The 26,928-nt window shown below is 41.4% G+C and overlaps 1 protein-coding gene, 1 long non-coding RNA gene and 1 other non-coding gene across 7 annotated transcripts in view; 1 reads left to right on the top strand and 2 right to left on the bottom strand.

The window, feature by feature from the left end:
• map2k1 (mitogen-activated protein kinase kinase 1) overlaps positions 1 to 10,055 on the bottom strand; it is a 51,895-nt gene extending 41,840 nt beyond the window's left edge. For all 3 annotated transcript variants that reach the window (XR_005040885.1, XM_036968829.1, XM_036968830.1), the window contains exon 1: positions 9,661 to 10,055. Coding sequence is in view for 2 of the 3 variants with exons in the window: in XM_036968829.1 (XP_036824724.1) it covers positions 9,661 to 9,743 (83 nt within the window). In the remaining variant the exon portion in view is untranslated. The remainder of the gene's footprint in view (positions 1 to 9,660) is intronic.
• A 502-nt stretch (positions 10,056 to 10,557) lies between these two features.
• Positions 10,558 to 10,688, top strand: LOC118945930. The gene has a single exon (XR_005041083.1).
• A 5,970-nt stretch (positions 10,689 to 16,658) lies between these two features.
• Positions 16,659 to 21,322, bottom strand: LOC110521156. Of its 3 annotated transcripts, XR_005040915.1 has the most exons (4): positions 20,844 to 21,322; positions 20,405 to 20,509; positions 17,294 to 17,371; positions 16,659 to 17,185 (listed from the first exon to the last, which is right to left on the bottom strand). It is a non-coding gene; the product is annotated as an uncharacterized LOC110521156 (long non-coding RNA). The 3 variants fall into 3 exon arrangements; XR_005040914.1 differs by lacking the exon at positions 20,844 to 21,322 and having other exon boundaries at positions 17,294 to 17,374; positions 20,405 to 20,815; XR_002473081.2 differs by lacking the exon at positions 20,844 to 21,322 and having other exon boundaries at positions 20,405 to 20,813.
• Positions 21,323 to 26,928: the final 5,606 nt, after the last annotated feature.

The following is a 26,928-nucleotide window of genomic DNA, read 5'->3' as shown; positions in this document are numbered from 1 at the left end:
ATGTTCATAACAACCCTACTGTGGTTCCATGTTCATAACAACTCTACTGTGGTTCCATATTCATAACAACCCTACTGTGGTTCCATGTTCCATGTTGTAACAACCCTACTGTGGTTCCATGTTCCATGTTCATAACAACCCTACTGTGGTTCCATATTCATAACAACCCTACTGTGGTTCCATGTTCATAACAACTCTACTGTGGTTCCATGTTGTAACAACCCTACTGTGGTTCCATGTTCCATGTTGTAACAACCCTACTGTGGTTCCATGTTCCATGTTCATAACAACCCTACTGTGGTTCCATGTTCATAACAACCCTACTGTGGTTCCATGTTCATAACAACCCTACTGTGGTTCCATATTCATAACAACCCTACTGTGGTTCCATGTTGTAACAACCCTACTGTGGTTCCATGTTCCATGTTGTAACAACTCTACTGTGGTTCCATATTCATAACAACCCTACTGTGGTTCCATATTCATAACAACCCTACTGTGGTTCCATGTTCATAACAACCCTACTGTGGTTCCATGTTCCATGTTGTAACAACTCTACTGTGGTTCCATATTCATAACAACCCTACTGTGGTTCCATGTTCCATGTTGTAACAACTCTACTGTGGTTCCATGTTCATAACAACTCTACTGTGGTTCCATGTTCATAACAACCCTACTGTGGTTCCATGTTCATAACAACCCTACTGTGGTTCCATATTCATAACAACCCTACTGTGGTTCCATATTCATAACAACCCTACTGTGGTTCCATATTCATAACAACTCTACTGTGGTTCCATGTTCATAACAACTCTACTGTGGTTCCATATTCATAACAACTCTACTGTGGTTCCATATTCATAACAACCCTACTGTGGTTCCATATTCATAACAACTCTACTGTGGTTCCATGTTGTAACAACCCTACTGTGGTTCCATAGTCATAACAACCCTACTGTGGTTCCATATTCATAACAACCCTACTGTGGTTCCATATTCATAACAACCCTACTGTGGTTCCATGTTCATAACAACTCTACTGTGGTTCCATATTCATAACAACTCTACTGTGGTTCCATATTCATAACAACCCTACTGTGGTTCCATATTCATAACAACTCTACTGTGGTTCCATGTTCATAACAACTCTACTGTGGTTCCATGTTCATAACAACCCTACTGTGGTTCCATGTTCCATATTCATAACAACCCTACTGTGGTTCCATGTTCCATGTTCATAACAACCCTACTGTGGTTCCATGTTCCATGTTCATAACAACCCTACTGTGGTTCCATGTTCCATGTTCATTACAACCCTACTGTGGTTCCATGTTCCATGTTCATAACAACCCTACTGTGGTTCCATGTTCATTACAACCCTACTGTGGTTCCATATTCATAACAACTCTACTGTGGTTCCATATTCATAACAACCCTACTGTGGTTCCATATTCATAACAACCCTACTGTGGTTCCATATTCATAACAACTCTACTGTGGTTCCATGTTCATAACAACTCTACTGTGGTTCCATGTTCATAACAACCCTACTGTGGTTCCATGTTCCATATTCATAACAACCCTACTGTGGTTCCATGTTCCATGTTCATAACAACCCTACTGTGGTTCCATGTTCCATGTTCATAACAACCCTACTGTGGTTCCATGTTCCATGTTCATAACAACCCTACTGTGGTTCCATGTTCCATGTTCATTACAACCCTACTGTGGTTCCATATTCATAACAACCCTACTGTGGTTCCATATTCATAACAACTCTACTGTGGTTCCATGTTCATAACAACCCTACTGTGGTTCCATGTTGTAACAACCCTACTGTGGTTCCATGTTCCATGTTGTAACAACTCTACTGTGGTTCCATATTCATAACAACCCTACTGTGGTTCCATATTCATAACAACCCTACTGTGGTTCCATGTTCATAACAACCCTACTGTGGTTCCATATTCATAACAACCCTACTGTGGTTCCATGTTGTAACAACCCTACTGTGGTTCCATGTTCCATGTTGTAACAACTCTACTGTGGTTCCATATTCATAACAACCCTACTGTGGTTCCATATTCATAACAACCCTACTGTGGTTCCATGGTCATAACAACCCTACTGTGGTTCCATATTCATAACAACCCTACTGTGGTTCCATGTTCATAACAACCCTACTGTGGTTCCATATTCATAACAACCCTACTGTGGTTCCATATTCATAACAACTCTACTGTGGTTCCATATTCATAACAACTCTACTGTGGTTCCATGTTCATAACAACCCTACTGTGGTTCCATATTCATAACAACCCTACTGTGGTTCCATATTCATAACAACCCTACTGTGGTTCCATATTCATAACAACCCTACTGTGGTTCCATGTTCATAACAACCCTACTGTGGTTCCATGTTGTAACAACCCTACTGTGGTTCCATATTCATAACAACCCTACTGTGGTTCCATGTTCATAACAACCCTACTGTGGTTCCATGTTCATAACAACTCTACTGTGGTTCCATATTCATAACAACTCTACTGTGGTTCCATATTCATAACAACTCTACTGTGGTTCCATATTCATAACAACCCTACTGTGGTTCCATATTCATAACAACTCTACTGTGGTTCCATGTTCATAACAACTCTACTGTGGTTCCATGTTCATAACAACCCTACTGTGGTTCCATGTTCCATATTCATAACAACCCTACTGTGGTTCCATGTTCCATGTTCATAACAACCCTACTGTGGTTCCATGTTCCATGTTCATAACAACCCTACTGTGGTTCCATGTTCCATGTTCATTACAACCCTACTGTGGTTCCATGTTCCATGTTCATAACAACCCTACTGTGGTTCCATATTCATAACAACTCTACTGTGGTTCCATATTCATAACAACCCTACTGTGGTTCCATATTCATAACAACCCTACTGTGGTTCCATATTCATAACAACTCTACTGTGGTTCCATGTTCATAACAACTCTACTGTGGTTCCATGTTCATAACAACCCTACTGTGGTTCCATGTTCCATATTCATAACAACCCTACTGTGGTTCCATGTTCCATGTTCATAACAACCCTACTGTGGTTCCATGTTCCATGTTCATAACAACCCTACTGTGGTTCCATGTTCCATGTTCATAACAACCCTACTGTGGTTCCATGTTCCATGTTCATTACAACCCTACTGTGGTTCCATATTCATAACAACCCTACTGTGGTTCCATATTCATAACAACTCTACTGTGGTTCCATGTTCATAACAACCCTACTGTGGTTCCATGTTGTAACAACCCTACTGTGGTTCCATGTTCCATGTTGTAACAACTCTACTGTGGTTCCATATTCATAACAACCCTACTGTGGTTCCATATTCATAACAACCCTACTGTGGTTCCATGTTCATAACAACCCTACTGTGGTTCCATATTCATAACAACCCTACTGTGGTTCCATGTTGTAACAACCCTACTGTGGTTCCATGTTCCATGTTGTAACAACTCTACTGTGGTTCCATATTCATAACAACCCTACTGTGGTTCCATATTCATAACAACCCTACTGTGGTTCCATGGTCATAACAACCCTACTGTGGTTCCATATTCATAACAACCCTACTGTGGTTCCATATTCATAACAACTCTACTGTGGTTCCATATTCATAACAACTCTACTGTGGTTCCATGTTCATAACAACCCTACTGTGGTTCCATATTCATAACAACCCTACTGTGGTTCCATATTCATAACAACCCTACTGTGGTTCCATATTCATAACAACCCTACTGTGGTTCCATGTTCATAACAACCCTACTGTGGTTCCATGTTGTAACAACCCTACTGTGGTTCCATATTCATAACAACCCTACTGTGGTTCCATGTTCATAACAACCCTACTGTGGTTCCATGTTCATAACAACTCTACTGTGGTTCCATATTCATAACAACTCTACTGTGGTTCCATGTTCATAACAACCCTACTGTGGTTCCATATTCATAACAACCCTACTGTGGTTCCATATTCATAACAACCCTACTGTGGTTCCATGTTGTAACAACCCTACTGTGGTTCCATGTTCCATGTTGTAACAACCCTACTGTGGTTCCATATTCATAACAACCCTACTGTGGTTCTGTTCCATGTTGTAACAACCCTACTGTGGTTCTATATTCCATGTTGTAACAACTCTACTGTGGTTCCATATTCATAACAACCCTACTGTGGTTCCATATTCATAACAACCCTACTGTGGTTCCATATTCATAACAACCCTACTGTGGTTCTATGTTCCATGTTGTAACAACCTCTTACTTCTTCATCTTTGAGGTGGCAGGGTAGCCTAATGGTTAGAGTAACCGGAAGGTTGCAAGTTCAAACCCCCGAGCTGACAAGGTACAAATCTGTCGTTCTGCCCCTGAACATCTCATCTCTGAACACTGTTCCTAGGCCGTCAAAATAAGAATTTGTTCTTAACTGGAACCACAGTAGAGTTGTTACAACATGGAACCACAGTAGGTAAAATAAATAAAATTAACAAAAATCCATTTAGATGCTAAATCAGTTTCTCATCAGCTGCTCTTCTTTTCTGCACTTGAATACAAATGCAGTCATAGTGTGATAATAATATTATGTTCTTTCATGTCTCCAGGACAGCTAATTAGTTATAGCACGACTGATTAATTGGAGAGGTACTAGAATGAGATAGGCAGGAACACACACACAATGTTCAGCCTCGGGCTTAGCTCCTCATTCTCATTTAGAGAGGAGAAGATGGGAGATAAGAAGAGTGGAGAAGGGGGGAGATGAGATGGGAGGGGTAGAGAGGGGAGGAGAAGAGAGGAAAGGAGAAGGGAGGAGAGGAAAGGAGAAGAAGAGGGAGAAAAGAGAGGGTAGGGTAGGGGAGAGGATGAGAAGAGAGGGGGGAGGAGATGAGATGGGAGGAGAGGTGAGAGGGGAGGAGAGGGGTAGAGAGGGGAGGAGAAGAGAGGAAAGGAGAAGGGAGGAGAGGAAAGGAGAAGAAGAAGGAGAAAAGAGAGAGTAGGGTAGGGGAGAGGACGAGGGGAGAGGGGGGAGGAGATGAGATGGGAGGAGAGGTGAGAGGGGAGGAGAGGAGAGGAAAGAAGAAGAGAGGGGACGAGGAGACGGGAGGGGAGGAGAGGTGAAGGGCAGAGGATAGAAGAATAGGTTAGAGGGGAGGGTAGGAGAGAGGATGAGAGGAGAGGGAAGGAGAGGAGAGGAAAGGAGAAGAGAGGGGACGAGGAGACGGGAGGGGAGGAGAGGTGAAGGGCAGAGGATAGAAGAGGAGGTTCGAGGGGAGGGTAGGAGAGAGGATGAGAGGAGAGGGAAGGAGAGGAGAGAGGAGATGGGAGGAGAGGAGAGAGGAGATGGGAGGAGAGGAGAGGAAAGGAGAAGAGAGGGGACGAGGAGAGAGGAGTGGAGCAGAGTAACACTTGACAAGGAGAGGCGTGGGAGAGTCAACAATAGCTGGAACACCGCAGCCCACACACTAAAGTGACGAGGGAACTTGGAGCAGGCAACATGACTCCACAACAAAGCCCAAGGACATGCAGTCAGCGGACTGTTCTAGAAGACGACAGCACACGTGCATGTCAAATAGCACTCAGAGTCTCAGAATGACCTATGTAGCGAATAGGGTGGCATTTGGCATGTCCACATTATAGCCTTTCTGTGAGACTCACATCACAGCTCCAACAGTACAGTATCGCTGCCTCGTCTAAAAGCTACTGAGCACAGTTGATGGTGCACATAGTGTATAAATGTCATGCATTCAAGATGATACGCTATACACAATATAATAATACACTACATGGTCAAAAGTATGTGGACACCCCTTAAAATGAGTGGATTCGTAGACATAGACAAACATTGGCAGTAGAATGAGAAGAGCTAAGTGACTTTCAACGTGGCACCGTCATAGGATGCCACCTTTTCTAACAAGTCAGTTCATCAAATTTCTACCCTGCGGATGCCAGTAGAACGCTACCTGCCCCAATGCATAGTGGCAACTGTAAAGTTTGGTTGAGGATGAATAATTGTCTAGGGGCCCTTAGTTCCAGTGAAGGGAAATTGTAACGCTTCAGCATACAGAGTCAAAGTCTACTCCCCTGCGTCCGTGATTGGTCAACTGTAGGGATGACGCGAGTTTCCTCTTCTTGTTGATTCAGTACCAAACTCAGGGGGAGATAGATGGCGGAAGTGGATGCAGTTCCAATCAAGCAGCGCGTCGAACAAAAGTTGGTGAAGAGGAATGGTCTGAATGGACAACAGTAGTAGCGAAAATTATCTAAAATTGGAGTTGAGGATACGTTTATGAATGACAATGAATCGCTTCTTGTTGGGATGCGTTTGTTGAGGAAGGACGCATAACGGGAAACCCGTTTGAGGTGTCGAAAATTGTGAAGTAAACTTGTACTTGGAAAAGTGGCGTCAGTCAGAGTGAACGGGAGTGGTCTTTATTTTGATTCATTGTATTTCTGAAGAACAGAGGAAAGATTGCAGTGAGCTTCAAAAGAAACCCGGACAACAGAAGTTTTGTGTTTTGAACTTCGGAGTAGAGACACCCGTCAAAGGAGTCATTTCAGGGGTGACGACAGATGTTCAGGTTGAATACCTGAAGATATTTCTTGGTGTGGTTGGTGCCCCCGCGTCTGACCCGCTGGGTGAATGGAGGAAAAGAAGAAAGTCTGTCGGTCCTGTTGTTTTCTGATAAAGAGTATATACCTATACATGTGAAGCTTGATTATGTAAGACACGCTGTAAAAGCTTTCGTCCCTAAACCTTTGCAGGTGTAAGGATTTAGCCATGATTCAAGTGTGTGCAGACGGACAGAGTATATTGAAAAACCTGTGTGTAGAAGGACGACGGTGTTGCAATTGTGGTGAGGGATCATGATCCCCGAGTTCCTGGAGTGCCCTGTAAGTATGAAGGAGATTGAGGTGGGGAATCATGATCCCCGAGTTCCTGGAGTGCCCTGTAAGGATGAAGGAGATTGAGGTGGGGAATCATGATCCCAGAGTTCCTGGAGTGCCCTGTAAGTATGAAGGAGATTGAGGTGGGGAATCATGATCCCAGAGTTCCTGGAGTGCCCTGTAAGGATGAAGGAGGTTGAGGTGGGGAATCATGATCCCAGAGTTCCTGGAGTGCCCTGTAAGGATGAAGGAGATTGAGGTGGGGAATCATGATCCCAGAGTTCCTGGAGTGCCCTGTAAGGATGAAGGAGAATGAGGTGGGGAATCATGATCCCAGAGTTCCTGGAGTGCCCTGTAAGTATGAAGGAGATTGAGGTGGGGGATCATGATCCCAGAGTTCCTGGAGTGCCCTGTAAGTATGAAGGAGATTGAGATGGGGAATCATGATCCCAGAGTTCCTGGAGTGCCCTGTAAGGATGAAGGAGATTGACGTGGCAAAAAAGTTAGTTAAGAGCAGTTAATAGTTAAGAGCAGTTAATTGAATCTCCTGTGAGGAGGCGAATAATAATTGAGAAAAACCATTGATGCTAGTGAAGACATGGTGGTGGATACACTAAATGTTTGCTGCCAGTCGAAAGATATCCCCCCCTGTGTGTTAAAAAGGTTAAAGATATCCCCCCCCTGTGTGTTAAAAAGGTTAAAGATATCCCCCCTGTGTTAAAAAGGTTAAAGATATCCCCCCTATCCCCCCTGTGTTAAAAATGTTAAAGATATCCTACGTGTTAAAAAGGTTAAAGATACCCCCCCCCCTGTGTGTTAAAAAGGTTAAAGATATCCCCCTGTGTTAAAACGGTTAAAGATATCCCCCCTGTGTTAAAAAGGTTAAAGATATCCCCCCTGTGTTCAAAAGGTTAAAGATATCCCCCCCTGTGTTAAAAAGGTTAAAGATATCCCCCCTGTGTTAAAAAGGTTAAAGACATCCCCCCTGTGTTAAAAAGGTTAAAGATATCCCCCTGTGTGTTAAAAAGGTTAAAGACATCCCCCCTGTGTTAAAAAGGTTAAAGATATCCCCCCTGTGTTAAAAAGGTTAAAGACATCCCCCCTGTGTTAAAAAGGTTAAAGATATCCCCTTGTGTGTTAAAAAGGTTAAAGACATCCCCCCTGTGTTAAAAAGGTTAAAGATATCCCCCCTGTGTGTTAAAAAGGTTAAAGATATCCCCCCCTGTGTTCAAAAGGTTAAAGATATCCCCCCTGTGTGTTAAAAAGGTTAAAGATATCCCCCCTGTGTTAAAAAGGTTAAAGATCTCCCCCCTGTGTGTTAAAAAGGTTAACGATATCCCCCCTGTGTTCAAAAGGTTAAAGATATCCCCCCCTGTGTTAAAAAGGTTAAAGATATCCCCCCTGTGTTAAAAAGGTTAAAGACATCCCCCCTGTGTTAAAAAGGTTAAAGATATCCCCCTGTGTGTTAAAAAGGTTAAAGACATCCCCCCTGTGTTAAAAAGGTTAAAGATATCCCCCCTGTGTTAAAAAGGTTAAAGACATCCCCCCTGTGTTAAAAAGGTTAAAGATATCCCCCTGTGTGTTAAAAAGGTTAAAGACATCCCCCCTGTGTTAAAAAGGTTAAAGATATCCCCCCTGTGTGTTAAAAAGGTTAAAGATATCCCCCCCTGTGTTCAAAAGGTTAAAGATATCCCCCCTGTGTGTTAAAAAGGTTAAAGATATCCCCCCTGTGTTAAAAAGGTTAAAGATCTCCCCCCTGTGTGTTAAAAAGGTTAAAGATATCCCCCCTGTGTGTTAAAAAGGTTAAAGATATCCCCCCTGTGTTAAAAAGGTTAAAGATATCCCCCATGTGTTAAAAAGGTTAAAGATATCCCCCCTGTGTGTTAAAAAGGTTAAAGATATGTGTGTTAAAAAGGTGGACCTGGGTTCAGATAGTGTTGGAAATGTTTTGAATACATTGAGCATTTGGTGTCTGGACTGCCAGTGTTGCTTTAGGCTGACATCATCAAAAGTGTCTTCTGAACACAGTAGAGATACAGACTAGGTGACGTGAGACACTACCATACTGATGGGAGATAACATCTCAGACGAGCCCCCCATTTTGTTACATTCCCCAGCAAGAAACCAAAAACTGTTTGCTTAAACAGAAGTGGGAACTAACAAAGAGTCACTGACAACAACCAAAACATAACAGGTGGGGTTTTTAGGAGGGGTTCTGAAAGACACTTATGGGGGTGTTGACTAGAAACAACTGGAACATACTGACTAATGAGATGACAAGTCAGCACAGGTGTAACATACTGACTAACGAGATGACGCCTAAATGATGGGCCCCCACGTGCTAACGTCCAACCTCGAAATCTAAGTGGAAAACCAAAGCCTGTAACATCTATGCTAAACACACCGAAGCAAACAAGCAAAGTCATATATCTTAATGTATGGCTCTGTGTGCGCCTGCCTGCCCCCCCCCCCCCCCCTCCACACACGATATGACAGAAGAAAGGGAAAATCACATTGGAACATTAACTATCTTATATACTAATAAGACTATAATTACAACACAAAAATATACCCATCTAATACCAAGTTAAATAAAGTACAAATTGGGCAAATGTAGGCTAAAGATTACTTCACTATTACGGGGACAGAAATGATTGACATCAATCATTGCCACCACATCCAGATAGACCTGTCTCAAGACTGGGCTACTCACTCCGTGGCACCGGTGCCGTTGACAGTGTTTCCATCGGGAATAGGGTTGAGTTGGATCGGTTCAGGCTTTCTTCTCTTCTGCATCCTGTCTTCCACACTTCTATTTAAACTTGTTTATAAAAACGATAAACCCGATCAGACAAAATAACCGGGGTGTTGTTCCGTGTCTCTGGTGATTACTTTGCTGCCTGTCAAAAACAATCCAAACTCGGCTGGGGGTTAAATAAATCACCCGAATGATAGGTGAATCAATTGAAATTATAGGCTAATTCACGCGGATATTATCTGACTTTGTGCAAAAATAATCAAATATAAGATTACTAAACAGACTAGATGACAGTGAAAGACATAGACGATTATTTTATATCTTCTCTACTTGTTAATGAGAAGATGCCACTGGTGGGGAATGGGTTGTGAGATGTTACGTCACGCCAATATTTACACCGGTCTTCCGGGCAGCGAAGTGTGGAGAAGTGCGTCTCCTATTGGACCACAGTGGTATTACCATACTGTACACGAATAACTCGAGACGTAGTAACAGAAGTAGAAGGATTTCTTTACAAGACTAACCCCATTCAAGCCAAGAAGCTAAATGTTTCCTAGTTGAAAATCTCGTTCGATTTTTTTTCTCATAAACGTTAGAAGTGTGTAGGCCTATGCTTCGTTCTGAACAAACTATCCTTGATAAGAGTCATGACTTTAATCTAATCCGTAATAACATAACATGTTATTTTTTTTGTTTATTTATTTCAACCTAATATCTGACTTAGATGAGATGGGTATTTATTTCAACGGGGCAACGACGTGCCTAATGTTTCTCGATGGACCAGTGGGGTAAGGCACTTCCCTTTGAACCAAAGGATTGTGGGTTCAAATCTCAACATGGCATATTGCGATTGTGGTTGATCAGTGTGATCTGCAGTACTGAATAAGTGTGCTGTTGTTCATGACGCCACAGAGAACGATACTGGTGCTCACCGACAGGACCTAACGAGTTATTGGGATCACTGTGCGATGGTTCCATACAAATGATTATTATTATTTTTTTTTGCTAAATAATCTCTCTCTCACACACAATTGCTCAGAAATAAAAGTTGATATTTGACTTTCATTACTACTGCAACTGTTGAAACGAATGTGTTGTTAGTTGATTGTGAACAGATGTGTGTTGGATACTTATCTACTGTACGCATTTGTTGAATCATATGTCTGATATGTGGTAAATACAGTTGAAGTCTGAAGTTTACGTCCACTTAGGTTGGAGTCATTAAAACTAGTTTACATACACTTAGGTTAGGAGTCATTAAAACTAGTTTACGTCCACTTAGGTTGGAGTCATTAAAACTAGTTTACGTCCACTTAGGTTGGAGTCATTAAAACTAGTTTACATCCACTTAGGTTAGGAGTCATTAAAACTAGTTTACGTCCACTTAGGTTGTAGTCATTAAAACTAGTTTACATACACTTAGGTTAGGAGTCATTAAAACTAGTTTACATCCACTTAGGTTGGAGTCATTAAAACTAGTTTACATACACTTAGGTTGGAGTCATTAAAACTAGTTTACATACACTTAGGTTGGAGTCATTAAAACTAGTTTACATCCACTTAGGTTAGGAGTCATTAAAACTAGTTTACATCCACTTAGGTTGTAGTCATTAAAACTAGTTTACATACACTTAGGTTGGAGTCATTAAAACTAGTTTACATACACTTAGGTTGGAGTCATTAAAACTAGTTTACATACACTTAGGTTGGAGTCATTAAAACTAGTTTACATACACTTAGGTTAGGAGTCATTAAAACTAGTTTACATCCACTTAGGTTGGAGTCATTAAAACTAGTTTACATACACTTAGGTTGGAGTCATTAAAACTAGTTTACATACACTTAGGTTAGGAGTCATTAAAACTAGTTTACATCCACTTAGGTTGGAGTCATTAAAACTAGTTTACATACACTTAGGTTGGAGTCATTAAAACTAGTTTTTCAACCACTCCACACATTTCTTGTTAACAAACTATAGTTTTGGCGAGTCGGTTAGGACATCTACTTTGTGCATGACACAAGTCATTTTTCCAACAATTGTTTACAGACAGATTATTTCACTTATAATTCACTGTATCACAATTCCAGTGGGTCAGAAGTTTACATACATTAAGTTGACTGTGCCTTTAAACAGCTTGGAAAATTCCAGAAAATTATTTAATGGCTTTAGAAGCTTCTGATAGGCTAATTGACATCATTTGGGTTAATTGGAGGTGTACCTGAGGAAGTATTTCAAGGCCTACCTGTAAACTCAGTGCCTCTTTGCTTGACATCATGGGAAAATCAAAAGAAATAAGCCAAGACCTCAGAAAAGAAAAGTCGACCTCCACAAGTCTGGTTCATCCTTGGGAGCAATTTCCAAACCCCTGAAGGTACCACGTTCAGCTGTACAAACAATAGTACCAAGTATAAACACCATGGGACCACGCAGCCGTCATACCGCTCAGGCAGGAGACGCGTTCTCTTTCCTAGAGATGAACGTACTTTGGTGTGAAAAGTGCAAATAAATCCCAGAACAACAGCAAAGGACCTTGTTAAGATGCTGGAGGAAACAGGTACAAAAGTATCTATATCCACAGTAAAACGAGTCCTATATCGACATAACCTGAAAGGCCGCTCAGCAAGGAAGAAGCCACTGCTCCAAAACCACCATAAAAAAAGCCAGACTACTGTTTGCAACTGCACATGGGGACAAAGATCGTACTTTTTTGAGAAATGTCCTCTGGTCTGATGAAACAAAAATAGAACTCTTTGGCCATAATGACCATCGTTATGTTTGGAGGAAAAAGGGAGAGGCTTTCTAACCGAAGAACACCATCCCAACCGTGAAGCACAAGGGTGGCAGCATCATGTTGTTGGGGTGCTTATCTGTAGGAGGGACTTGTGCACTTCACAAACTAGATGGCATCATGAGGCAGGAAAATGATGTGGATATATTGAAGCAACATCTCAAGACGTCAGTCAGGATGTTAAAGCCTTCTAAAAACTGAAATGTATTTGGCTAAGGTGGCTGTGAACTTCCGACTTCGACTATATATACTGTATCTAAAGGAGGTTAAAAAAATATATATTTAAAAAAAATTGTTTAAACTTGGACAGAACTGCATGTCTCAATACCTACACACTGTTTCAGTTTCTTCTGTCATATCGTGGTTCAATGGGTAAAATTGCCATGAGCACAAATATAGCATCTGAATCTGAGGAGGCATTTGATATCACTTGATTTCACTCACACTTCCCTTCTGGGTCACTGCAGCAGAAACACATAAGAGCCCATTACTGTCATTAAAGCTGTTCCAAGCAATTTGCTTTTCTCCATTTCTCTGTTGTGTCACACAGAGTTGGTTGACCGAGTACAACGGCAACGTTTTCATATCCTATCCAATTTAGGTAACTCTGTCACAGAAAAGGAAGGACGCAATAACTTAGAAACATACAAATAGGATTATTTGTTATATCATTAACCATGCATCTATTCTGATAGAGAGCAGAGTGTTAATCTAGCTTATTTCTGTTCTATTATTTTCTATTCTGTTCTGTTCTATTCTACTGTGTCCTATTCTACTCTATTATTTTCTATTCTGTTCTGTTCTATTCTACTGTGTCCTATTCTACTCTATTATTTTCTATTCTGTTCTGTTCTATTCTACTGTGTCCTATTCTACTCTATTATTTTCTATTCTGTTCTGTTCTATTCTACTGTGTTCTATTCTACTCTATTATTTTCTATTCTGTTCTGTTCTATTCTATTATTTTCTATTATATTCTGTTCTATTCTACTGTGTTATATTCTACTCTATTATTTTCTATTATGTTCTGTTCTATTCTATTATTTTATATTCTGTTCTATTCTATTATTTTCTATTCTACTGTGTTCTATTCTACTCTATTAGTTTATATTATATTATGTTCTATTCTATTGTGTTCTGTTCTATTATATTCTGTTCTGTTCTATTACTTTCTATTCTATTGTGTTCTGTTCTATTATATTCTGTTCTGTTCTATTCTATCTCAACATATTGACGACTGCCTACTGATCAGTTGTTTGTCAAACATAATACAATAATACTGCTATTTGGCATCTTCACAAGATCACGTTAAAGACCTGCTTTGGCGACAAAGAAAGTATATTTTTTTAAACCTCCTGCTTTGGGCTGGATGTTTCAATGTGTCCTTCCTCTGTGTCCGTTATTGCTGACGACACAGCCTGTTTCACTGTACCACTATAGACATCAGGTGTATGATTTCATTCTGGCTGTTTTGTTTGTCTGCGTCCCAAATTGCACCCTTTTCCCAATTTAGTGTACAACTTTTGTAGAATAGTGAACTGAGTATCACAAACATTAGGAACACCTTCCTAATATTGAGTTGCACCCCACCCCCTTTTCCACTCAGAACCGACTCAATTCGTCAGGACTATGGGACTCTACAAGGTGTCGAAAGCGTTCTACAGGGATGCTGGCCCATGTTGACCCCAATGCTTCTCACAGTTGTGGACCATTCTTGATACACACAGGAAACTGTTGAGAGTGAACAACCCAGCAACGACGCAGCTCTTGTCACAAACCGGAGCGCCTCGCACCTACTACCATACACCCTGTTCAGAAGCACTTACATCCTGACACCTACTACCATACACCCTGTTCAGAAGCACTTAAATCCTGACACCTACTACCAGACACCCTGTTCAGAAGCACTTAAATCCTGACACCTACTACCAGACACCCTGTTCAGAAGCACTTAAATCCTGACACCTACTACCATACACCCTGTTCAGAAGCACGTACATTTTTGTTGTCTTGCCCATTCCCTCTGGCAGACACAATCCATGTCTCAATTGTCTCAAGACTTTAAAAAAATCCATCTATGACCTGTTAATGCAGTGGGCTAAATCAGCCACACAGTGTTTATTGGTAGTCTTAAACAAGTCTACTTTGAAACTAAAGTATCCACCTCACACACTATGGGCTGAAACAAAACAAGACACTTGTACCATGTCAGATATAGTTAAAAAATATTCAATTTTGAGTTTGCATCCCAATATTACACTTTATATACACATCACAGAAGACTGAAACGCAACAAAACTGTTTGACATAGAAACACTGTATTTCGAACATTTCAAAAAATTATAATCTTTATTCATGCTGAAAAATATTAGTAACGTTCCATCCATGAGGGCAAAGAAGGTACTTTTGGTCATTGACTGCGGGAAAGGACTATCCTGTCTCCTTCCCCTTCATCTACATCTGATTGAAGTGGATTTAACAACATCAATAAGGGATCATAGCTTTCACCTGGATTCACCTGGTCAGTCTATGTCATGGAAAGAACAGTGTGTTCCTAATGTTTTGTATACTCAGTGTTTAGCCCTAATAGTTCTCAAACCTCTCCTTAAGGACCCCCCCAGATGTTTCACAATGTTGTTGTAGCATCCCTGAGCTAGCTAACCTGATTACAGACAAAAAATACTCCTCAGATTCATCAGCTGTCTGGGTGTCTGGTCTCAGACGGTCCTGCAGGTGAAGAAGTCGGATGTGGAGGTCCTGAGCTGGTGGTCTGCGGTTGTGTGGCCGATTTGACGCACTGCCAAATTCTCTAAAACGATGTTGGGAGGCAGCTTATGGTAGAGAAATGAACATTAAATTATCTGACAACAGCTCTGGTGGACATTCCTGCAGTCAGCATGCAAATTGCACACTCTCTCAAAACTTGAGACATCTGTGGCATTGTGTTGTGTGACAAAATGGCACAAGGTGCCTTTTAGTGTCCCCGGCACAAGGTGCACCTGTGTAATGATCATCCTGTTTAATCAGCTTCTTGATATGCCACACCTGTAAGGTGGATGGATTATCTTGGCAAAAATAGAAATGCTCACTAACAGGGATGTAAAAAAAAACAATTGTGCACAACATTTTAGAGAAATACATTTTTTGTGCGTGTGGAAAATGTCTGGGATCTTTTTATTTCAGCTCATGAAACATGGGACCAACACTTCACATGTTGCATTTATATTTTTGTTCAATATAAATGGCAGATTCTGAATCAGCTAACGATAGTGAACAAGTTACATCCCTTTTTTTTCAAATTCGGTGTCATATTTACTTTTTTAAGAGGAAATGTAGCTAAACCCTTAACCTTGTGAGGGTTAAGGGACCGTCTTAAAATTGCAACGCCTACTATTGCATGTTTAAGGTGAGCTGCATGTGTTTCTCATGGTGCTCATTAAGAAATACAGCGGACATTACTGAACCCCAAAAAGAGTTGTCTTTGGGGTGTGGTTTAATGTGGGTGTGTCTTTGCCATTCAAATCAGAACAAACAAACACGGGCAGTGGTGAGTAACTTAGTGACAGAGAGGTAAGCTAAGATAACTTTGCTATGTAGAATTTTTAAATATGAGGACTTCTCCCCTCCTGACTGACCATCTCAAGATGATCTGCTATTTCAGTTTTATGTCTAGGCTAAAACCTGTGCTGACCTTGTGTTCAGCCAACCTGACAACAGCTAGCTAGCTAATTAGCATAGTTTTGGAATAGGCTAGCCAGCTGTAGGTATCTAGCTAGCTGATATTTCTCTGACAGATCACAGTTATGCCAAAATAACTTAATACTAGGAAGGTGTTCTTAATGTTTGGTATACTCAGTGTAATACTGTAGATGTTCTGCTAATATAACAAATATTACACTTGTCTTTCTTCTTCACAGCAGATTCAGTTACTATTAGCAATTTTTCTTTACCTTTATTCAACTAGGCAAGTCAGTTAAGAACAAATTCATAGTTTCAATGACGGCCTAGGAATAGTGGGTTAACTGGTCTAGGAACAGTGGGTTAACTGGTCTAGGAACAGTGGGTTAACTGGTCTAGGAACAGTGGGTTAACTGCCTGTTCAGGGGCAGAACGACAGATTTGTACCTTATCAGCTCAGGGATTTGATCTTGCAACCTTTCAGTTACCTAGTCCCCCCCCCCCCCTACCATTAAATTAAATAATAACAGAAGATGATGACAAGTACTAGTATCATTGTAATGCTGAGAGCAAGGTCTCTAGTTCAGACATCTGTTTCAGGGGACTCCATGACAAACCATCTCTCCTGTATCAACCTGTCTGCTAGTCAGCCAGGGGACTCAATCTGTATCAACCTGTCTGTTAGTCAGGGGACTCCATCTGTATCAACCTGTCTGTTAGTCAGGGGACTCCATCTGTATCAACCTGTCTGTTAGTCAGGGGACTCCATCTGTATCAACCTGTCTGTTAGTCAGTCAGGGGACTCCATCTGTATCAACCTGTCTGTTAGTCAGGGGACTCCATCTGTATCAACCTGTCTGTTAGTCAGGGGACTCCATATGTATCAACCTGTCTGTTAGTCAGGGGACTCCATCTGTATCAACCTGTCTGTTAGTCAGGGGACTCCATCTGTATCAACCTGTCTGTTAGTCAGTCAGGGGACTCCATGACAAACCATCTCTCCCATCCTCCATCTGTAGAAAACACAGCACTGATTACATTATCGATGGTAGGTGTTAGGTGAATTCCAGGGCAGACAGGTGATAGTATTTTGACCTATGACCAGATCAAATGTGACCAACCTGAAATGCGTCTGTTGCCTTGCCAAGGTCTGCCTCAGCCTTCTACTCCTGATATGGTTGGAGGGTTTCCCGACGACACTGCTGAACAACACACACCAGGTTTTTTGTAAGTAGCTTGTTACTGAAATGGAAAAATATAACCACTCAATAAACATAGATTTTTAAAAAATTACTTCCCTCTAGTTTGGAGGTAATTAGACTAAACAGAGTGACTAAGGACAGACTAGATTCAGGTCAGTAGCGCTGACCCTGTAACTATGCAACCAGCTGTGTACTGTTAAGTTGCTGAATGCTCGCTGACACATAATTGTAGCCTGTTTAGATGAAGAAGACAGGTACTCAGGCTAGACAAGTACCACCCTTCATGTATTTTTTGCTGTAGAAAATACACTATATATATATATATATATATATATATTTTTTTTTTTAGGAGAACATGTATGTTGTTTTAGCACTAGTAGCAGACGAAGCCTGGTAGCTAGTGCCAACTAACCTAGCCGTTGATCATGACTCCATTACAGTACAGGGCCTGAGTTATATCGAGAGCAAGAGATAACCCAAACAACCTGTCTGTTCTCATAAAAAGTAGCTACTTAACTTGGAAATGCGGGTTAGTTATCAATTGTTATTTATTTTTAATTTCACCTTTATTTAACCAGGTAGTCTAGTTGAGAACAAGTTCTCATTTACAACTGCGACTGCAAAAGAGCAGAAAAGTAAATAAACTAAAAAACAGTATGGGGATGAGGTAGGTAAATTGGGTGGGCTATTTACCGATAGACTATGTACAGCTGCAGCGATCGGTTAGCTGCTCAGATAGCAGATGTTTAAAGTTGTTGAGGGAAATAAAAGTCTCCAACTTCAGCGATTTTTGCAATTTGTTCCAGTCACAGGCAGCAGAGAACTGGAAGGAAAGGCGGCCAAATGAGGTGTTGGCTTTAGGGATGATCAGTGAGATACACCTGCTGGAGCGCGTGCTACGGGTGGGTGTTGCCATCGTGACCAGTGAACTGAGATAAGGCGGAGCTTTACCTAGCATAGACTTATAGATGACCTGGAGCCAGTGGGTCTGGTGACGAATATGTAGTGAGGGCCAGCCGACTAGAGCATACAGGTCGCAGAGGTGGGTGGTATAAGGTGATTTGGTAACAAACCGGCTGGCACTGTGATAGACTGCATCCAGTTTGCTGAGTAGAGTATTGGAAGCTATTTTGTAGATGACATCACCGAAGTCGAGGATCAGTAGGATGGTCAGTTTTACTAGGGTAAGTTTGGCGGCGTGAGTGAAGGAGGCTTTGTTGCGAAATAGAAAGCCGACTCTAGATTTGATTGGAGATGTTTAATATGAGTCTGGAATATCTTTGCCTTGAGTTTAAATGAATTGGCTAGCTAGCTAACATTAGCTAGCAGAGATCTTGTCAGGTTGGCCTGATTTGAGATGAAATATTATCGATTAGCAAAGTAGCTAACGTTACATCCTATCATTAGCTATGCAAATCTTCCTCTCTATAACATCACATTACACATTAGGGAGAGGCTAGTTATATTGTAGGAGAGTAAAAATTGTTATTATTCCATCAAACTTTAAATTATTAGAATAGTACACAATGCAGAACAGAATATCCAAGAACAGGTTCAGACAGGAGGGGGGAGTCAGATCGCTGTGATCTCCAATCCAAAATTAAATCTAGAATCGGCTTCCTATATCGCAACAAAGCATCCTTCACTCATGCTGCCAAATATACCCTCGTAAAACTGACCATCCTACTGATCCCCGACTTCGGTGATGCCATCTATAAAATAGCCTCCAACACTCAACTCAGCAAACTGGGTGCAGTCTATCACAGTGTAATCCGTTTTGTCACCAAAGCCCCAATCACTACCCACCATTGCGACCTGTACGCTCTCGTTGGTTGGCCCTTGCTTCATACTCGTCGCCAAACCCACTGACTACAGGTTATCTACAAGTCTCTGCTAGGTAAAGCCCCGCCTTATCTCAGCTCACTGGTCACCATAGCAGCACCCACACATAGCACGCGCTCCAGCAGGTATATCTCACTGGTCATCCCCAAAGCCAATTCCTCCTTTGGTCGTCTTTCCTTCCAGTTCTCTGCTGCCAATGACTGGAACGAATTGCAAAAATCTCTGAAGCTGGAGACTCAGAGCAGAGAGCAGTTTACAGATCACTGCACCTGTACTTAGCCTACCTACCTCATCACCATACTGGTATTTATTCATTTATTTTGCTCCTTTGCACCCCAGCATCTCTACCTGCACATTCATCTTCTGCACATCTACCATTCCAGTGTTTAATTGCTATATTGTAATTACTTTGCCACCATGGCCTATTTATTTCCTTAACTTACCTCATTTACACTCACTGTATATAGACTTTTTGTTTTCTTTTGTTCTACTGAATTATTGACTGTATGTTTGTTTATTCCATGTGTAACTCTGTGTTGTTGTATGTGTCAAACTGCTTTGCTTGATCTTGGCCAGGTCGCAGTTGCAAATGAGAACTTGTTCTCAACTGGCCTACCTGGTTAAATAAAGGTTAAATAATAAATAAATCGCCAGGAACTTTACTTATAGTTTCTATTTTCAATTGTTGCACTACTACTGTTGCCTGTTGATGTTAACTAGGCAGCTACAGTAGCTGAAATGATATTAACATGATTTTTTATTTTATCCGGGTGCTTGCGTCACCTACTAACACCTTGGTACAAGCCGTAGCTCCGCTTCTCCTCGGTCTGAGAAAAACGCTTTAGAGAGAAAGGTATTTTGTCGCAGACTAGAAGTCCATAACGTTAAATAAATAAAACATCCGAAGGTTAATGCTATAGATATTGTTATAAGGGAGTGTGAGACTATCGAAACATGTAACTTTCAGAGTTTTATCGTTGTTATTGATAATCATTTTTAAAAACAAATGCTGGCGTTGCATTGTGGGAGATGTAGTTTTAGCCCTCTAAACGGGATAAATGCAAATTTCATGTTATAGCTTGTTTATATTCGTGTTTTTATGTACACGAGTTGTTGCATTTTAATACTGTCAACGCTGAAAGCACCAAGAAATGTATTGGGAGACGTGAGACAGGATATGTGTTTTACCTTTCCTCACGCTCCTCTATAGAACAACTTGTCAGATGGTGCATTGGAGACTGATGATCTTCCGGTCTTCTCTTTTCATAATATAATTTTAGATCTACATAAAAGCTCAAAAAAGTCAGCCGTGGCGTTGCTCTTCATTTCTTGGTTCTTCTGTGGTACATTTCAAGATCACTGTAGCTAGCTAGCTCACACCAGTCACAGCCATCAATGTTTGTTCCTTGTCATCTTGCACAATATTGTTGAATGTATTAAAGTTTGCATCAACTTTATGGAAGCCCAATTTTCACTCCTATGCCTAGCAAGTGTGCGTGCATTGCAGACTTGACAACATGTCCACAACACATGTCACCTTGTGTCAGGATCACGGCCTTGTTTGTTGTCTCTGGACAATCAGACATCATTGGTAAATGCGAGTAATCTATACCAAACCCATACATACCTGTTGTGACGCACTCACTTGCAAATCTCGTTTTGGACGAGACTGATTTTATGACCAAAATGATCCTTTTCATTATCCAATGTTGTCACTAGAATGAATGTTTCTGACGGTTTCTCATATCGATGCCATATAGTCCTTTATAACCAGAGAAGGTTCTAGGAGGCAGTTTCCTTTTTAATAATGAAAAAACGTCAATTGCTTGTCAACCAAAGAGAGAAACCGTCGGAGGTGTTCAGAACGTTCCAAATGGCCTCTCCCCCAGGGTGGATGTGCTTGTGTTTGGTCAGATCTCCAGACTGAGTGAAGCTTTTAACACATAACGATCTCAAACCAATTTGACAATGAGTATGTTTACATGCACAGTAATAATTCAATATTGAACAGATTATAGCAGTGTGGAAATAGTCATGTAAATACCGCACTCTGCTTATTTTAATCAGCAATAAGATGTAAGGATACGTTGATTTTTTAAACACCTGGTTTTCTGAGCGATCTTTGGAATTATTAGGACGTGTAAAAACCCGAATCAGAGTTCCAGCGATGTATTTGATCAGCGCACGTGGCCCTCTTCTGCGCGCGTGAAGTGTTTTAGGAAAAACTGCAAGTCTTGCATCGTAGAAATCGTATTCATATACAAATTCGCATACAAGTCCAGTAAAAATAACACGGTCACCGTGGTAGAACATTTATTTTCATTGGTGATTTTCTGCATTTATTAAAAGTCCCATCAGGAAGCCTGATTTCCGATGAGTCCATGGAAACAGGATCATTGGGGAAATCGTTATTCTTGCAAAGCATGTAAACAAACTACTATATTCATCTGACTATCCACAAGAACCGTATTATTGTGTGCATGTATGTAACCGTGCTCATTTTTCAGAGACCTCTTCTCTCAAATCCATGGAAATTAGACGACAAGTAGTTGCCGGTGATTGGAGGGATTAGGCATCTGAACATTTTGTAATGAAACAGCAGGTCTCGAACCATCGACCTTTGAGAGACTGATGATCTTCCGGTCTTCCCGAAGTCCTGCGCGCTATCGACTGCGCCCCGAAAGCACGCTCCTGCGCCCCGAAAGCACGCTCCTGCGCCCCGAAAGCACGCTCCTGCGCCCCGAAAGCACGCTCCTGCGCCCCGAAAGCACGCTCCTGCGGCAGAGTCGATATCCGCGTTTATAAACCCAGGTTCGTGACAATATAACAACAGTTGGTTGTAATTTATGAAAGTCATACGGGGTGGAAGCTGTGAAGTTTTTAAATAAGTATTTTTGACATAAAGTGAAATAAAACTCATAAAAAAATAGACAAAGTCAAAAATCGCTAAAGTAATTGCTGTTGGATGAATACACACAGCTGATATTCCGAGTGATTTAGTGGTCTACGACACTGCATCTTAGTGCAAGAGTACATCGCTGCAGTATCTAGTTCAAATCCAGGCTGTATCACAACTGGCTTTGATTGGGAGTCCCAATTGGACCAGCGTTCTCAATCTTTGGCCAGAGTAGACAGTCGTTATAAATAAGAATTCGTTTTCAACTGACTTGCCTACTTAAATAAAGGTTAAATTAAAAAAATATATATATAGTTCTATGTTGGTTCAGGGACCTCTTCCCTCCAATCAAGTGTTATGATATGTTTGGAAGGTTAGTGTTAAGATACACTATCCAGGATACACTTCTACAATCCATCCTCCAGGGGGCAGCAGCAACCAAGTCTAAGTGCTGAGCCAAGCCTTCACTTGCACACAGGTATGAGTAATTAGGATTTATTGTCAGTCTGGGAGAAAGAGAGGAGGCCAGCCGGATTTTTTTGTTTCTTTGTGTTAGTTAAACTCTTTAGTTGGGCATGTGTTTTTGTTGTTTTAGTTCGGTATATATTTATTTTTGTCACCATCTGAACAGATCTGTTTGTGCTGGCCGCCCAAGAGGTTAAGAGAGACGGAGCTGGCCCTGGACCAAGGAAATGTAACTAGGACCACTAGACATAACGAGTCAGGTTACAGACCATGTAGCTAGGACCCCTAGACATAACGAGTCAGGTTACAGACCATGTAGCTAGGACCCCTAGACATAATGAGTCGGGTTACAGACCATGTAGCTAGGAACCCTAGACAGTCAGGTTACAGACCATGTAGCTAGGACCCCTAGACATAATGAGTCGGGTTACAGACCATGTAGCTAGGAACCCTAGACAGTCAGGTTACAGACCATGTAACTAGGACCCCTAGACAGTTGAACCAATAACAGCTTGTTGTATTCAAGAAAGTCTTATGGGTTGGAAGCGATTTGAAGTTTTAAGGAAGTATTTTTAATGTACTGAACAAAAATATAAACGCAAAGCTATACAGCTCTTTTTTATTTCAGCTCATGAAACCAACACTTTACACGTTCCGTTTCTGTTTTTGTTCAGTATAAATTATTTAAAAATTAAATAAAAAAAAATAGACAAAGTTTTATTTGTTATTTTTTTTAAAAGTAATTGTCGTTGATTTGGAGAGGAAACGTCCCTGAACTTTATTACAGTTGATCTGAGAGTTCTATATCATGATGTCGTTCAGTTAACACTAGGTTCCATATCATGATGTCGTTCAGTTAACACTAGGTTCCATATCATGATGTCGTTCAGTTAACACTAGGTTCCATATCATGATGTCGTTCAGTTAACACTAGGTTCTATATCATGATGTCGTTCAGTTAACACTAGGTTCCATATCATGATGTCGTTCAGTTAACACTAGGTTAACACTAGGTTCCAAATAGACATCTCAGATTGATACCCAGGGAGGGTTGGATGAGAAAAGTTATCTTATCAGAGTAACAATGTTGTCTTCTCTCTCCTCTCTTTCTCACTCTCTGTCTCTCTCTCTCTCTGTCTCTCATTCTCGGTCTCTCTCTCTTCTCTCTCTGTCTCTCTCTCTCACTCTCTGTCTCTCTCTCTCTGTCTCGCTCTCTCTCCTGTCTCTGTCTCTCTCTCCTGTTTCTATCTCTCACTCTCGGTCTCTCTCTCTCCTCTCTCTGTCTCTCTCTCTCCTCTCTCTGTCTCTCTCTCTCCTCTTTCTCTCTCTCCTGTCTCTGTCTCTCTCTCTCACTCTCTCTCTCTCTCTCTCGTCTCTCTGTCTCTCTCGTCTCTCTGTCTCCCTCTCCTGTCTTTCTCTCTCTCTCTCTCTCCTCTCTCTTTCTCTCTGCGTCTCTCTTCTCTCTCTCTCTCTCTCTCCTCTCTCCTCTCTCCTCTCTCTCTCAGCCTGGCTCAGCAAACAGCAGTATAATGAGCAGCAGTCAGAGGGAGGTGAATATTATTCAGGCCAGCCAGCAGGGTGCGTTGGCAGTTTGCCCTATAGCAGAACCACATATTATTTTATTTGATGTTTTGATCAACAACATATTTCATTCAGACTACGGTGTTTGATGTGAGTGATAGATAAACATTTGGTTTATTTGCTTCAGATTGACAAAATCCATACATTTTCATTGTTTGTTTGAGAAAGTTTTTTTTTGTTTGGGGGGGGTGGATGGATGGATTTTTGTTTTGAATGAGCACTTTTCTTTTGAAAAAAAAGACGGATCGGTAAGAAAGTCGAGATAAATATGTATTGGACGTGGCTGTGGGCCAGTTGTTTCCCTGCTTGGTGCAACCTCAGCAGCGCCCTGTCGTGACGTCCCAGAAGTTTAAAGTGGGCCGCGCTCTGCTCAGCGGGAGGAGAGGAGACGTACTGCCGAGAAGGGAGGGATGCTTCTCATCTCTTCGCTGTTACACACATACTTGTATCTTGAACTGACTTCGGTACATTTCCATTTTTTCTTCTTCTCCTTTCTCTACCATACACTAAATATTCTCGAAAGTCCATATACAACATTGCTCTATATTTTTTTCTGCCTTGAAAAGCGTATTATTTATGTTGTCTGTTGCCTTGTAGTTCAATCGCGTAACGTTACCAGAGGACGGACCTGCCTGACCATTAACAGTTACTTTCAAGTCGTCGATAAGAATCTCACATCTTCAAACGGTAAGTTGCTTTTTTTTTTTTTAAAAGCTCTTATCCTTTTTATGTTTTCATGTATATCTGATTTTTATCAACATTTTCTGTGAGATAAACGCCTGCTTTGTGGTCTGTGTTTAGTCGGGCAGTAATATACAGCATGCCCTGAGACGAGGAGGTGGTGAGAATGGGATATTCATTCAGTCTGGCAGCATTTTCTTGATGTTTTATCTCTCGGTTTCGTATTTAAAATGTAAACAAATGATAGACTGATTTGTGTGCAATAGGCTGCTTATTGCTGCTGTGTACTTATTGAATGTTAGGTTCCTTAAAACATCCTCTATTGTTTTTTGCGTTCTGCACAATTATGAATAATACGAATCACTCAGAGATGACTGACAACTCTAGTTCACAACGAGTATCTACTTTAAATTGCACCGAATGTCTGTCCAAGCGTTCTAGTATATTAATTAAAATATCCCGCATTATGTATTGGAATATAACTTGATTCTGGCTACAAAATAGACTAGAATATGGGGATATATTTCCCATGTGCCCGTAACCATAGCCGCGGGAACTACGGGTGCTGCATCACTCCTGAAGAACCAAAACAATAACCCCCTGTCCCCTCGTTCTGGGAAAAAGTCTCAGTACCCACAACCCCAAACATCTTCTAGCGGCTATGCCTTTAACGTGCTAACCACACTGCCCATGTTGGGTGCACGAGACTACATGTTATTCAATCATTTCTCCAACACCGCTTTAGCACGTTAACGAGGCGTCTGCGTAGTCAAGCTCTAAAATAGAGCTTGGTTCTATTTGAGACGCTTCACGCGCTGCAAGTCTTCTCCTTATTGGATGTAGGTGCAGCAAGTAACTTGTCGGCTAGAAGCGCTGGGACAGTAACCGTAAGGTTGCTGGATCGAATCCCTGAACAGATACGGTAAAACATCTTCAGGCAGTTAACCCACTGTTCCCCAGGTGTGGATAAATGCGGGAGACACATGTCAGGCATTCAAATCCACGTGATTGCTTGAAAGAGGAACATCAAAGCTAACTAACTAAAAAACAAGGATTTCAGTCATTGGAGTAGAGAAACACACCATTTTTTTTGTATGATCCTTGTTCAAAATTCTACATTGAACAAATTAAAAAGGGGTCCATGTGCATGATCCGGTACAATAATAACCCAACGTTTTCCCAGGACAAACTGCTAGCAACAGCTATCTATCTTAGTGTCTTTTGAGCCTGCCCCCAAAGGAATATAGTTGGTTTACAGTTGGTTTTGATATTTCTAACCTGCGTGTCATGGATGCAGGTGTGTCGCCGGCGTTTGCCATGGTGTTAGTGTTAATCCTGAGCCATTTGTGACTGTATTTTCGTTAGGTTGCAAAGGTTGCAATTTCGTCATTTAAAAACTGTCACACGGGCATTTTTCAGCTCTAACGCCAGGTTAGGCAATTTGCCTGTCTTATATCAGCTCGCTTCTGCTCAGATGGCAGGGGTGGAATGGGAGGGGCTCACATGGGAGGGGTGGAATGGGAGGGGAGGAATGAGAGGGCTTCAGATGGGAGGGGCTCAGATGGAGGGGGTGGAATGGGAGGGGTGGAATGGGAGGGGCTCAAATGGAAGGGGAGGAATGGGAGGGGCTCAGATGGGAGGGGCTCAGATGGGAGGGGCTCAGATGGGAGGGGTGTGTCTCTAAAAACGTGATCTAAAATGCATTTAAATGTTTTTTTTTTTACAATTTATTTTAATCTATTTTAATTTGCTGATAGGGATATTTTAATCCAACCAACAGCTGGTTTAGTGGTAACGTGGTTGATTATGGCATGAATTCTGACAGCTGAAACGCAGCCTACACCCAGTACACTGCCCATATGCCCATGGAACAAGAGTAGCCTAGCGTGCTTTTTGTTGCCTTTCCACCCCCCCCACGTTTTCATTTTCTTTGGTTAAAAACCAAGCATAGTCCCCCTTCCTCAATGAAGGCTGTTTTCTGCACTACCCAATTCCGTGGTGAAGCTGTGGATAAAGGGTTTGGCTCCTGAGACCGCTTGGAAATAAATCTCAATCCCCAAATCTTTATCAAAATATAAAGTTTCATAGG

The sequence above is a fragment of the Oncorhynchus mykiss genome, chromosome 30 (assembly GCF_013265735.2).
Source record: "Oncorhynchus mykiss isolate Arlee chromosome 30, USDA_OmykA_1.1, whole genome shotgun sequence".
In the NCBI taxonomy this organism is placed as follows: Eukaryota; Metazoa; Chordata; class Actinopteri; order Salmoniformes; family Salmonidae; genus Oncorhynchus; species Oncorhynchus mykiss.
Note: the sequence above shows the minus strand (reverse complement) of the source record. Positions and strands in the feature narration are given on the sequence as shown.